This window comes from Sarcophilus harrisii, chromosome 1 (assembly GCF_902635505.1).
Source record: "Sarcophilus harrisii chromosome 1, mSarHar1.11, whole genome shotgun sequence".
Taxonomy (NCBI): Eukaryota; Metazoa; Chordata; class Mammalia; order Dasyuromorphia; family Dasyuridae; genus Sarcophilus; species Sarcophilus harrisii.
In genome coordinates this window covers 120,173,238-120,187,870 of record NC_045426.1, presented here as the reverse complement: position 1 = coordinate 120,187,870, position 14,633 = coordinate 120,173,238, and the positions used below count along the sequence as shown (strand labels likewise).

At 40.9% G+C, this 14,633-nt stretch overlaps 1 protein-coding gene across 4 annotated transcripts in view; it reads right to left on the bottom strand.

Annotated features, from left to right (window-relative positions):
* Positions 1-5,816: 5,816 nt before the first annotated feature.
* The window catches only part of TBC1D24 (TBC1 domain family member 24), a 44,647-nt gene continuing 35,830 nt past the window's right edge, over positions 5,817-14,633 (bottom strand). For all 4 annotated transcript variants that reach the window (XM_031962404.1, XM_031962397.1, XM_012543344.3 and 1 more), the window contains 5 exons: positions 14,129-14,287; positions 13,240-13,303; positions 12,319-12,414; positions 11,850-12,072; positions 5,817-10,938 (listed from right to left, as the gene is read on the bottom strand). In XM_031962404.1, the coding sequence (XP_031818264.1) occupies positions 10,781-10,938; positions 11,850-12,072; positions 12,319-12,414; positions 13,240-13,303; positions 14,129-14,287 (700 nt within the window). In that variant the 3' untranslated portion in view covers positions 5,817-10,780. The remainder of the gene's footprint in view (positions 10,939-11,849; positions 12,073-12,318; positions 12,415-13,239; positions 13,304-14,128; positions 14,288-14,633) is intronic.

Below are 14,633 nucleotides of genomic sequence, written 5' to 3'. Positions count from 1 at the left end.
TTTAATCAGGCTTGGTACAATATTTTTTGTTGTTGTTCAATCATTTTAATCATGTATGACTTTTTGTTACTTCATTTGGAGTTTTTCTTGTAGAGAGACTGAAATGGTTTGCCATTCTCCAGCTTCTCCAGCTCATTTTATAAATGAGGAAACTGAGGCAAATAGGGTTAAGTGATTGTCCAGGGTCATATAGCTAGTTAGTGTCTGAGGCCAGATTTAACTTCAGGCCTTTCTGACTCCAAATCTAGATGCCTGTAGCTGCTTATAGGAAAACTATAAGTACAATTGATCATGTCAGTTTAAAAACAAACAAACATGATTATATCAATAGAAACAAAACAGGTTTTTGCCAAATACAAATCTCATTCCTATTAAGAACACTAGAATAGGAATAAATGAAACTTTTCTAAAAATTTTAAGTAGTATCTATCTAAAATCAAGAGCAAGTATTATCTGTAATGGGAATAAACCAGACATTTTCCCCATAAGATCAGGGATGAAGCAAGGATATCCATTATCACCATTAATATTTAATATTGCTCTAAAAATGTTAGTTATAGCAACAAAAAAGAAAAGGAAATTGAAGGAATAAGAGTAGACAACAAGAAAACCAAATTATCACTTTTTACAGATTATATGATAGTATACTTAGAGAACAGTAGGAAGTCAAATGAAAAAAACCTTATCAAAGCAGTGAACAACTTTAGCAATGTTGCGGGATATAAAATAAACACACAGATCATCAGCATTTCTATATATTACTAACAAAATCCAGCAGAAAGAAATAGAAAAATTCTATTTAAAATAACTGCAGACTGTAAAAAATTCTTGGGAGACTTCCTGCCAAGACATACATAAGAACTATACAAACACAATTACAAAACATTTTTTATACAAATAAAGACAGATCTAAACAATTTGACAAATATTACTCGTGGAGAAGTCCCATTTTTTTTCAATGAAATGGAGGCAAAGTCATTAGTTGAGAAGAGTGGGGAGGGAGCTGTGGAAAACTTGAAAAGATATTAAACAATAAACATTCATTAAATTCTACTAGGTGCCAAGCACAACAGTGTCTGCCCTTAAGGAACTTAAAATGGGGGAAGACCACGCATAAAAGTAAATGAAAAGAGATCTCTCTATGTGTGTGTGGGAGGTACCTAAAATAGGAGAATGGCACAGAAGTCAGTCATAGAAGTCCAAAAGGAATGCAGCCAGATGAGCAATGAGGGATAGTGAGGATGAGGATGACTCTTAAGTTTCTAGTTTGAGGTCACCTTGCAGATGGTGATGTCCTCTATCATAACAGAGGTGGGGGAGTAGGGTTTGGAGGGAAAGATAATGAGTTCAATTGGGATGTGTTTGAGTTTAGGATATTCATTAAACATATGATTCGAAAGGCAGTTGGAGATACTAAGAGATAATTGGTAACTTTAGAAAGAACAGTTTTGGTGAAAGGATAAGATTGGAAGCCAGATTGTAAGGAATAATTAATAATTAAAATAAAAGAGTTAGGAAACAAGCAGGTGGACACATCTATTATAGATGGCTTTTTCAAGAAGTTTAGCCACAAAGGCCTAGTCACAAAGAAGTGACATAGGGATGGAAGTCAAGTAAGGGTTTTTTTTCTCCCCCTCAGGAAGGGGAAGACATGGGAATATTTAGGTAATGGGAAATAAGCCAGTAGGAATGGAGAGATTTTTAAAAAGTGATAGTGGGGATAACAAAGAGGGCAATCAGTTGAAAAGATGAAAAGAAATGTGACCCACTTGAGTAGGTTAAAAAAAGGGGGTTATTTTTGGTAAGGAGTAAGGTTCTCTCCTCATGTCAAATAGGGATAAAGGAGGAGATAGTGGAGGAAAGAAAACAAATAATAGAAAGGAGAAGAGATTTTTGTGCAGGGAAGTGACAGATCACTAAAACTAAAATGCCTGTACTTTAGGAAGATTGTTTGGGGAGCTGTATGAAAGAGGGCAAACTAGACTCAAGGAGCCCACTAATTAAGCTGATTTTATAATGTTCCAAACAGGAAATAAGGAGGTCTTAAACTAAGGTGTTGATTTTGTGAATGAAGAATGAATTCCGTAGGTAGATGGTAGAAATCACAGAACTTGGTAACTGTGATGGGATTGGGAGATACAAAGAGGACAGATAAACCCAAGATCACAAATAAGATTTCTAGAATGATAATACTAGAATAATATTCTCCATGTTATTTGCTCACCTTCAGCACTTGGAGTATTGTCTTCTTGATTTTATCTTAGGCTTTCAACCAGTGACTTCAAACTTCTTGTAGATATTACTGCAACATCCTGAGCTTATATTTCTTCAAACTCCTCAAATTCTATAAATTCCATGACTTCTCAGGTCCCTTCTAGCTCTAAATCTATAATATCCTCTGATCTATAACCACACAAAGACACAGCTATACCTCAGACTTTATGCTCACCTCTAAATTCCTTAACAATGAAATTCTACTGTACGTAGTTTTTTGTATCTTCCTACTTTTCCAGTTCCCTTTTGTACCAGAAATATGTTCTTTATCCACTTATTCCTTGATACTTTCTTATTTGGGCTAGACCCCATGACCAACCATTTCAGCAAATGATCAACTGATATCCTAGAATTTTTCATTACTTTTGCTCTTTTAATTCCTACACTGTTCTCATCCCTCAATTAACCCTCCTTATATGATTTCTATGCTTCTGCAATATTAACCATGGCTGACAAAAGCATCAAAATTCATACTGATTCTTTTTATTACAGACTTATTCTGTACAACTTCAGTCAGGCACTTACTGGTTGCTCCTTGGTAATCATTTCACTGATTCAGCATTGGCTCCCACTCATTCTCTACAATTTTTCCAAAAATGATTCAGATGTTGGCTTTGTTACTGTGATCTCTGCTAAGTGCACCCAAACCAGACTTGTTTTCTCGATTATAAAAGCTTACTATCTGCTTTACCTATCTTCTCTTACAACCCTTATTAACAGCATCTCCATATGCTCTTGATCCTCTTTGTCTACTCAGTTATCGTTTTCCTCTTCTTCCATTCTACTCACTTTACCAGTCTCCTTCCATTTAAGACATGCTGTTTCCCTTATCATTACACCCACACACACACCCACACACACATCCCTCTTTTGGCCTTCTTATCCATCTGAGCTACTGGCCTTTCAATATTGCATTTTATTCATCCAGAAAGATGAGACTTCTATATCTGAAGATTATATTCCTCTCTGCTTCTTCATTCTTCAGTCTCTTCTCTTTATCTGACTTAAGTCCTCAGAAGTTTTAACTGAAACTATTCTAAGTTGACTAATAAACTCATTGCCAAATCCAAATAGCTTTTATCAGGCTTCATCATCTAACCTCTCTAGAACTTTTTTTTACATACTATTAACAACCCTTCCTTCTTGGTACTTTCCTCTCCACTGGCATCTGTGATTATGGCACAATATTTTTTCTCCTCTGAGTAATCTGATTTGTTTTTCTCCACCAACTTTTCCCCCAGATTTGTGATTGGCATAAATTAGTAAACCTGGCAGAAGACTCAAGTACTTTATGTTGGGGATTGGGACTGGAGCTGAGATTTTATAGAGTATTGTTTCCTGGGTGAGGAAATGCTTTTACTAATGAAGGTTAACACTTTTGCAACTTAGTCTTTTTTTTTTCCTCAATAGTATTTTATTTTTCCAAATACATGTCAAGATAATTTTCAACATTCATTTTTGTAAGACTTTGTGTTCTAAATTTTTTCTTCACTTCCTTACCTCCTCCCTCCCCAGGGACACAGCAAACAATCTGATATAGATGATACATATATAATACTTTTAAACATATTTCCATATTTCTCATGTTGTACAAGAAAAATCAGATCAAAAAGGGAAAAAAAACACAAGAAAGAAAAAGCAAACAAAAAGGTGAAAATATTATGCTTTGACCCACATTTAGCCTCCACAGTTCTCTCTCTGGATACAGATGGCATTTTCCATTCCAAGTCTATTGGAATTATCTTGGATTACCATGTTGTTGAGAAGAATTAAGTCTTTCATAGTTGATCAGTTTATAATCTTGCTGTTACTGGTTCTGCTTGCTTCACTCAGCATCAGTTCATGTAAGGCTTTCCAGGCTTTTCTGAAATTAGCCTGCTCATCATTTCTTGTAGAACAATATTATTTCATTCTATTCAGATACCATAATTTATACAGCCATTCCCCAATTAATGGGCCTCCACTCAACTTCCAATTCCATGCCACTACAAAAATAGCTGCTGCAAACATTTTTGCACCTGTAGGTCCTTTCCCCCTTTTTATGATCTCTTCAGACCTAGTAGCGAGACTGTGCTAGATGCACAGTTTTACAGTCCTGTCGGCATAGTTCCAAATTGCTTTCCAGAATGGCTGAATCAGTTCACAACTTCAACAATGCATTAGTGCTCGTTTTCCCACACCCCCACCAACATTTATCATTATCTTTTCTTGTCACTGCAATTTAGTCTTAAAGAAAGTTGTCTAGAACATTAAGATACTACGTAACTTGCTCAGGGTGACACAGCCACCATATAGCAGAGGAAGAACTTGAAGCTAGTGAGGTCTTCCTGGCTTCAAAGCTAGATCTACCAGAAAGAGCTAAAAATGGTATTCTTAAAATATTTTTTGTTGTTATTTTGAACTTGATAAATATAAAAATTACATGTTCATATACAAACAAGAAAAAAAAGATTCTAAAATGAAACTTAAGTCTCATTACCAATAGTTTAAATTCAACTAGGTATATTAGTTCTAAAGCTATCTCAATTTTCTGTTTCCTTCAAGTTCTTTGATCTCTTCTGTATATTTTCTTTAAATCCTTCATTAATGCTTTTTCCTTTTAAAAAAATTCTATTATCCCTTCTCTTCTCCCTCTAAAAATCTTCTTTTTGTCATAGTCAAGAAAAAACATTCACGTTAGACATATTGAAAGGTATATATGATTCTAAACCTCCTCAACTAGATCATTCAATATAATACTTCTCAAGTCTTGACTCTCTCTAGATTATCTAATCCACTTCTATTTCAAATTAACATCTCTATGTGGTTGATATCCATCTCTGTATATCTAGCCCAGACATTTCTCTGGATATCTAGATACCTGTTTCCAATTTACCTTTTGAATAGTGTTCTTACTATCACTTCATACTTAACAGCTCCAAAATGGAACTCAGTATCTTTCTCCCCCTCAATTCACACTTCTTTTGAAACTTTCCTATTGATGTTAAGGGTCTTATCCTTAAATCACCTATATTCACAAATTTGGTATTATCTTCAACTCTCCAGTCTTCCTCATTAATCAGCTCCCAAACTTTTATTTCTACCTCTTCAAAACATCCTCTTATTGCTGGTCACTTTGCCACTACTTCAGTTCAGCCACTTCTCACCTGGATTATTGTAATAGCTTTCTAGTTGCTCTTCCTGCTTTAAATGTTTCCCCTTTCCAATTTATCCTTTCCACTTAGCTGGTAGTGATTTTCCTAAAATCAGTCAATAAGACAGCATTTATTATATATCTATAATGTTCCAGGCACTGTGCTTAGTACATAGGTAAAAGGTGACCCCTGCTCAAGAGTTAATAACAACATACAAATAAAGAGCTATGTGCAGTCAGAATATACTTGGTGTCCCTAAAGTCTCAGGTCAAATTTTAAATCATTCCCCCCCTTTTTTGAGGGGGGGGGGGCAGTTGGGGTTTAGTGACTTGCCCAGGGTCATACAGTAAATGTTGTGTCTAAGGCAAGATTAGAATTCAGGTCCTCCTGACTCCACAGTCAGTGTTCTAGCCACTATGCCATCTCGCTGCCCCCAGTTTTAAGCTTTATTAGCTGAAAACTTTTGGAACACCTTTATAGAGTAAATTGTAGATAATTTAAGGAATCAGTAAGATCAATGAGGACAGGGAAGGGATTTTTGCAGAAGTGAGACTTTAGTTGAGATCCTGAGGAAGTCAAGGAAATGAGGAGGTGAAGATGAGAAAAGAGAGCAAGAAACAGTTACTGCATCTCAGAGTATGTACAGGGCTGGGGAAGGTAAGGTGTAAGGAGACTAGAAAGGCAGGAAAGGTGCTGGTTATGAAGACCTTTAAAAGACCAGCAGGACTTTATTGGAGTTGATGGGGAAATGAGGGAGTTGATAGAATAGGGGAAAGAGGAAGATGATCTGGCCTGTGCTTTAGGAAGGTTAACAGGTTGACAACTGGATTGAATATAGACTGGAGTGGGAGATATTTGAGGCAAGCAGACCTAACAGTATACCATTTGCAACAATGCAAATATGAGATGAAGACCTGCACCAGGATAGTGGCGATATCACACGAGAGAGGGGGGCATAGATGAGAAATGTTATAAAGGCAGAAATAGGGGGACTTGGCAACCAATTTGATATAAGGGGGATGTGAGTGAGTCCTGGATGACCCTTAAGATTGTAAGCCTGAGTGACTAGGAGACTGGTGGTCCCTTCCACAGTAATACAGGAAGATGGGAGGGTTTGGGAGAAAGTATAACTGATTTGGACCTATTAAGATGTCTGCTAAACAGCTGGTACAAGAAATACAATATTCAGTTGGAGATACTAGACTGGAAGTCAGGAGAAAGGGTGGGAATGGAAGTTGATCTGCACGAAGATGATAGTTGAAACCATGGGAGCTGATGAACTCACCAAATGAATAGAGAGATGATGGCCCAGGAGAGAGCCAGCAAAGGCATCAAAGAAATAGAGTGGTAAAACCAGGAGAAATGTCACAAAAACTAAAGTATCAAGGAGTGAAGGGTAATTGATAAGTATCAGAGGCTGCAAAAAGATAGATAAGGGTGAGGATCAAGAAGAGGCCATGAGATCTGATAAGTGATCATTGATAACTTTGGAGGGAGGAGTTTCAATTGATTGAAATCAGACTCCAAAAATCCAGGTTGCCAAGACTTAAGAGAGAGGAAAGGAAATGGAGTTTGATTATAGACTTTTCAAGGAATGTAACCCAGAAAGGGAGAGGAGATAAAGGATGACTAGTGGGTATGAATAAATCAAGTGAGGATTTCCTGAGGATGAGGAGACACAGGTATGCATATTGGGAGTAGAGCAGCAGTCAAGTGGGCTGGAAGAGATTAAGAGATTAGATTAAGAGATAAGCGAGAAAATAGAGATGTTAGAGGTGGCAATCTACTGGAAAAGGATGGAATGGGATCACTTGAGTATATGGAAGGGTTTAATTTGACAAGGTGGTCAGTTCTTTATTGAAAGGGGTGAAGGAGATGGTTGCAGAAGGCATCTGAGTAATGTAAGATGAGGGGGGAAGAATTTCTTGAGAGTTTTTTTTTTTCACATGACCTCAGATGAGAGGTTAGGAGGAAGTTTGAAAAGGGATGAAAACATCTGGAAAAATTGCTAGGATGAGTGGGATAGTTAGGAAGGTATAAAAGGACTGCCTTGCTTCAGTGAAGGTCCAATTGAGAAGATACTTTTTTGTATAGGACCTAATCGGGACGAGTTCAGTTTTACTTTCTCCAGTTTCATTCGGTACTATTAGAGCATGCAGCAGATGCTGGGAATAATTCAAGGGTCAGATTTACTAGAGCAAAATATTTGATTCAATAAAAATGCAAGAAACTTGAAAGTATAGAGTTGGTTCACCAAGAGGTCAAGACAGGAAAGGGAAGAAAATGTAGCCCATACAGGAGTGGTGGTAAGACTGGAGATCATGGGAAAGATGAACAAGTTTTGGAGTTGTAAAGGAAAAATAGAATTATTACAGATGATAGGGAACTTCAGAATTCCTTGAGCATGGGAAGTAGTACAATTATGGGTGATGGCAAGATTAAAGGTGGGCCCATCTCTGTATTTATCTCCAGCAGAATGGGAGTCAGTCAAGGGGTGTTCCAGTGAGTCAGACTGCAGTGGGCAGCTAGGAAAGTCTGTTCATGTTCTACTCCTTATTCAGTGTCTAGTCTCTCCCTTTTACAACCTGGATCAAATATAGTTCTCTGTTAATCATTAAAAGTCCTTTACAACCCAGCCCCTTTCTACCTTAACAGTCTTCTTACACTTCACAATCCAATTACACCGGTCTTGTGGTTTCTTGTACAAGATATTTTGTCTTCTGACTCAGCTTTGGGCTCTCTGTTGAAATGTTCATCCTTTTTTCTGCCTCTTTAACTTTTTTTAAAATCCCAATTGTGAAGGAGGTCTGCCCTAGTTTCCTTCACCCCTAATTTCTTCTGAGATTACCTTCCATATATTCAGTCCTAACTGACTGACCCACAATAAATCCCAGGCCAAGCCCCACTTGGTGGTATTTGGGCTCAGATTGGCTCTGAGTAAATGTGAATAGCAATTGTTTCAGTTTTGGTCAGAAACTCTGAGGGTCTTTCCCTCCCAGCTTGTTTTTTTTTTTTTGGACTAGGTAAAAGAGGCCAATCTCTGCCTCATTTTATACCTTGACTTAATTGCCAATTAGGCATTGCTTCAGTCAAACTGAGAAAGATCTTAGCTTAAAAAGGCCAAGGCCTCTCCTACATACAGGGCCATCCCCACTCCTCCCAATCTACATCTGGCTCCTGAGGGGAAAGTGAGGTGGGTGACCTTGCCCACTTCCACCCAATTCACTTACATGTCATGGCATTGTTCCCTGATGCCACAGTCCTCTTTGAGAACAAAGGACAAACAACAATAGATTTTGTACTTACATAGTTACATGCGGTCTCTCCCTTAGAGTGTGAGCTCCTTGAAGGCAGTGTTGACTTTCTTTATATGCCCAAGTCCTTAGCTTAGTGCCTGGCACAGAATAAGCACCTTGATAAATGCTTGTTGATTATGTATTATGTATATAAGATCAGAAATGATTTCATTTTTTTTTATTCTTAGTGCCTACAACAATGCTTTGCAGCCTAATGTTGAATTGAAATGAAATGTTCAACTGCCAAACTCCTCTCTGTAAAGGGCACTCATACCTAACCTTAGTTGGATTCAGCTTTTGAATCTGATCTCAATTTCCTTAAGGGCCCCAAGTGAAGACAGTAAAGATTTCTTTCATTCTACAAATCTTCCTTTTCCCAACTGTTACTAGGAGCTTCAAGGTTTAAAAAAAAAAAAATCAGACAGAGTTAGTTCTCTGGGGAAAGAAAAACAAAAACAACCCTGCATATCATAACTTAGTTATAAAGTGTTGGCAAATAAAGGGTTAAAATATCAGTACTTCAGAGTTGTAGTTGGTGGCCAGCCCTAAGAAACTAGGCAAGCAAAAGAACCCCCTCAGATATGGCAGTTTCCAAGGGCATCCCTGCAGCTCATGCTGCCCCGGTGTCCTCTGCTACTTGCTAGTATATATAAGTAACTGATTCTAATCAAGATTTTAACATATGACTGGGTAAGACTACGTGCCACGGTCCCTTGCCCCTTCCTAGAGAAGAGCCAGAGGAGGAGGAGATGGGAAGACAGGGAAGAATCATCTAAGGCTCTTCTTGATGGAGACATCCAGAGGGAAGTTGGCACGGCTCTGCCATATGCTGGTTTGCAATTGTTACCTGAAGTTGGATTCCTGCAACGTCTTCCTTTTCCATAGCTTTGTTCTGCTGGCTTTGGGGAATCCCGAACACGAGACAGCATGGACAAAGCTAATCAAAGGAGACCAGACCTTCCTTTACATAACCATGGATAAATATCAGTCACCAGAGGTCACCTTTTTTCTCTATTATTACAGCAAAAAGCAAAATCACCACATGGGGGCACCAGAGCCCAAGGAGTGAACGGGGAACGGTGCATGAGCCCTGGTGAGGCAATGGAATTCCTGTTCTTCAGGTTCTAGGACCTGAGGTTTGTAGCCTCAAAAACACCCTTTCCTCATCCCAGTCTTCCCTGAGGAAGAGGAGAAGTCAAAGCCCGAAGAAAAAGGACAGAAAAACACCAGGCACAGAAAACCAGATTCAGTATTAAAGGAAGAGACATATACACACATATTGAGATTTTTTTGCAGGGTACAGAGGGACTGAGATAAGTAGGCAAGGGAGGAAGGCGAAGGGGGTTCGAGAGCTCTGAGGACATGAGGGGTTTGTGTAGACACTGCTAATTCCACATCCAGGGTTAATTCCGTCCCCACTGAGGACCAACGTCTCTTGGATCAGCCTTCTCCAGAACCCAGAGACATCAGATGCCTATTGGGAGAACTGCAGATCCACATTCGAGCCTATGATTTAAGAGGAAAAGCGTAGCCCCAGAGGCTACATCTGAGCAACTGCGGAGGAATTCATGCAAGGGTCTCTGTTCATCTGCACCTTGGATTACCCTTAGAACAAAGGTTCTGTCCCCCTACTCCAGCAGTTCATCCTTCAGGGACAGCCGGAAGACTTGGGCATGGCCCTGGGGTTGATTCACCAGCATCCTCTTTGTCTGTCCCCCAACACCATCTATGAGCTCTGACCCAAGAGGACACAGGACTCTGGGATTCACCAAAGTCTCTCAGCAGATGGCGCAAGGCTTGAGTGTCTCCAGAAATGATCTAAGCCCCGTAACAGGCTCTAGCTCAAACTAACCCATTCCCTGGGGGATGTCAGGATCTCTTGACTGTAGAAGGGTCAGTAGTCATCATAGAAAGCTGGGATGGAAAGAGATCCCTACAGGATCCTCCAGCCCTGTGCTTCTATCTGAGCTCAGGACCTGAAAATAGGGGAGTCAGTCCTGGAGCAGCCTTCTTCCTGTGCTGGCAGCCCCTGAATGTCCTTGTCTTTCTTGTAGGGACCAGTGAATGTGGCTGCCTCTACTCTTGTACTCCAGCATTCCAGAAGCCCCACACCTCTAAGGAAGAGATGAGGAAGTTTTCAGAGCACAGAGGCTCATTGTTAAAGGTTTCACAGTGTCCTGTATGGCCTCGGTTCAGGTCTGCATCGATGTATAAAGCCTGCCCACCTCCACCACCTGTAAAGATAAAAAGGTCAGCAGCTATAGCTAGATAATACCTGCTGGCTATACTATTTACTTGGCAAACCTATCCATATGGCTTCAAACTGTCACCATCACTTTGGGGTTGATGTGCATAAAGACCAATCTAAACCTTAGCACATTTCCAACCACCAGTAAGTCTTCATTTGAATGTTTTATTGGCACCTGAAAAGTCAGCATGTCTTTCACAGCAAATCTGATTTTCCTAGCTTCCTCTGAACTTCTAGCATTTATGGTCTATGGCACAATTGATTATATTGTGTCTTGTTGCCATATAAAAGTATTGTTTCTACCATTATCAACCACTCCAGACCCAGGCAAGGTTTCTTTCTCTTCATTCTTCCCTGCCCTGCAGTGGAACTGAGCTCAAGGCTGGGGATAGACAGCTGACACTGCTGGAGGCCTACCAGAAGCCCCAAAGCAGAACAATCCTAGACCTGAGCTCTTTCTCAAGGCCCAGTGCTTTGGGGATACCCACAAAGGGAAACAGTATCAGCCTGTGGAGTGGTGAGAATCTAGAAGGAAATCCAGGCTGGGAAAACTGGTGGGGGTGGGAGTAGGAAAGTATAGGGACAGATAGAAGAGAACCTGCTTTGCCATTTATTAACCTGGGTAGACCTTGGGTAACCCTGGGCAAATCATTTAATCTCTTTCCTTTATGGTAAATTGAGGGGTTTGGGTTAGATGAACTGAGGTTCACAACTACTGGAAGACCTAAAAATCTTCGTACTCCATATCCCAGATTAAGACGCTTTGTATGGCTGGGGGGAGGAAAGGAGAGAATGGCAGGGAAAAGGTCAAGATTGGGAAAAGATAGAAGGAAGGGGAAAATATGGGGTGGAATCGAGGTGGGAATGACAGGGAAACGTGGTAGGGCAGCACATCACCTATGATGATGCACTCGTTGGATCCAGCCATAAACATGGATTCAGCTTTTGAAGGAAGATTGAAGTGCCGAGCAGCCAAGAAAGGAGAGAGTCGTTTTGAGGGGTCTGTGGAGTCTGGTTCTTTAAGCTGCAGACTTGAAGCTGTGGGTTCTGAGGATGAACTCTTGGCCAGCTCTGGGTGTTTGATCACTACCCACACATATCGCTGCACTTTTGGCTTCAGCTGTGGAGATGAGGGAACAGAAGTATCAAAGTAAAGGTCTGAGGCTTCAATGGGGGGCCAGGGACTGGATAAGGGAAGCCAAAAAAGGACTAAAATGCTCCTGCCCCCCAAATCATGACCCATTATCAGTTGCCTATCCACTATCCACCTCTGTGACTGATGTTGCCCAAGAGAATGAACTCCCCCCAAAGGTTTCATGCTTATTTGCCCTCGGTGCCCTGCCCCTTCATACTCTGATCCACTCACCCTAAACACAAAGCACTCCCCAGTTCCAAAGAAGCTCAGCTTGCCTCCAAACTTATTTCGATCCCTCCAATCTGTTGACAGGTAAGCACCACAAACCTAAAAAAAGAGAGAATGTGAAACTCCAACCCTCTCATCAGCCTACCCAACAATTAAAGCCCAATGATTCCCATACTAGTTATTCCTCAGGTAAAAGGATAGAGGCTCATAAATATTAGGGGACCTAAAGAATCTGTTTCTACTTTGCCCAAAGGGTCTGAGCTCCCATTTTCCCTCATGGTATAAGTGCCTAGATTCTCTTCCCAGTCCCTAAACATGGCTGTTTCTTGGAGATCTCTAAAATGGAAGGAGGCAGAGACAGAAGCTTCAGGTACCTGCTCCCAACTTAACATAAAATATAAAAGATATTATTGACAAAGGCTCAATATTCTTCAGATCCCAATGGTCAAGGTCCTACAATGACAAGGATAGAATACTTTCTCTCTGCCCCAGAATCCCTTGAGTCTAATATCCCTCAAGCCAAAGAGAATCCCTAATCAAAATATGTTTTTAGAATGTGATTTTAGGACACCTAAAAGGCCTTCCTGCCAAAGAACATCTTCCACCTCCCACCTAATTTCCAAGTCCACCCATCAAAACATTTGAAATACTAACATTAAAATTTGTCTCTTTGGTTAAGTTTTACAAATTTGGGATTTGGAAAAGATATTCCACAAATATTTTCTTTTTCCTAAACTGGAGCTCCTACTCTGAAACATCCCCCTACATGTATACTCCCTTTCACCCAGGCACTCCACCCTAAGCTCAGCACTCCCTACTTCTCCCAATCCCCTCTTATCATTCAGATCCATAATAAGATCACAAGGAGCTAAATTTAGAAATGTCAACAGTAATGTATCCAAAGGCTTGGGTCTCTAGCCTTACCTCTTTCGTTTTTGTCTTAAGGAGAAGTAGAGTTGGCTCATGTCCATCACAGTGGTAATAAAGCCTGCAGGCAGAAATGATAAATTAGTGGGAGTTAAGTGTGGTGATGCCCATGATGAACTGGAGATAAAGAAGGCAGGCTATCTCTAGTTATTGGGGGGAAGAAGGGGACCACAGCGGGTAAAAAAAGCAGCTAAGCAGGCTTTCTCTCCCACTTCAGGTCAAAGTGGCTGAGACATACCACATGGCAGATTAACAGCTCTGCAAAAACACACACAGCTCAGGTCAAGTTCTACTGTAGACAGAACTAAGTAGGTGTCATAGGGGACACAAGAGTCCTTCCCTAAGGAAAATGTTCACTTTGCTTGAGGAACCAGCATGTATGTGGGGGGAAACATTACACTGAAGGGAAGAAAGAAAACAGTTGCGGACCAATCGGGTGCCAACTCTGTCTCCCTTCCACCCTTCTTGGAGGTCCGGCCAGGCCCGGGCTCTTCTGCAGTGGTTGAAAAGGACTAACCAATGTGGTTCAGGCTGCTCAGGGTCTGAGCTGGGGCTGGCAGGTGCTGCCCGGGGCGTTATCAAGGCAGAATGTTGGTATCTCCTTCCCAAGAGCATTTATGATTCCCATTGTGGTGTCTCTACTTTGGGAAGGCCAAGCAGTGGCGCTGACCCTACAGTTAGCCCAGGCAGCAAGGAAACGAGTTCCACCCCTTTCAGTAGCCCAATTATTACTTAGTTTGACTAGAGAAGTATGGAGGGGTCAAGGCCAGGGCCCCACCTTGCTCTCCATTATTTCCCTTTCCATGCTTAAGCTGAATGAGAGAGGAATCATTCAGATCCTTATCCCGGGATCCTGCCCAGGCAGGGCAAGGCTGGTTAGGGTTACCTTGTCAAGCTGTATCCATGCTGCATAGTGGAGAAAATCAACAGAGGCTGGCAGAGAGCAAATCGTTCGGGGAGCCACGACCAAATGTCTCGCATCTCCTTCACTGAGACAATGTCTGACTGGAAATTCTCCGCATTTACAGCCAAGTGCACGAACTGCCTGGGGGAGGTGGGAGATAAGTTTAGAATACCAAGGTGGCCACACAGCAGGAAGCTGCGGGGGCAGCCAAACTAGGGAAGAAGAATGGCATTTTGGAAGCAGGCTTGGATGAGACTCCCACTGTGGGAGTTCCCAGTCTGGATGTGAAGAAAGAGGTGGGAGAAAAGTAGGGGACAGTGTTGTAGCTAGCATCAATTCCAAAGTTACCAGAGACACCATTCCCTTAACTTGTGAAAGATTCCAGTCTATATACAAGACAGAGTCCCTCTTTCCTTTAAGCTTTCAAGGTAAGAAAGAGTTCTGTCAAGTCACATATTTGTTATCAAGGCCAGTTCCTCTGTTTCTC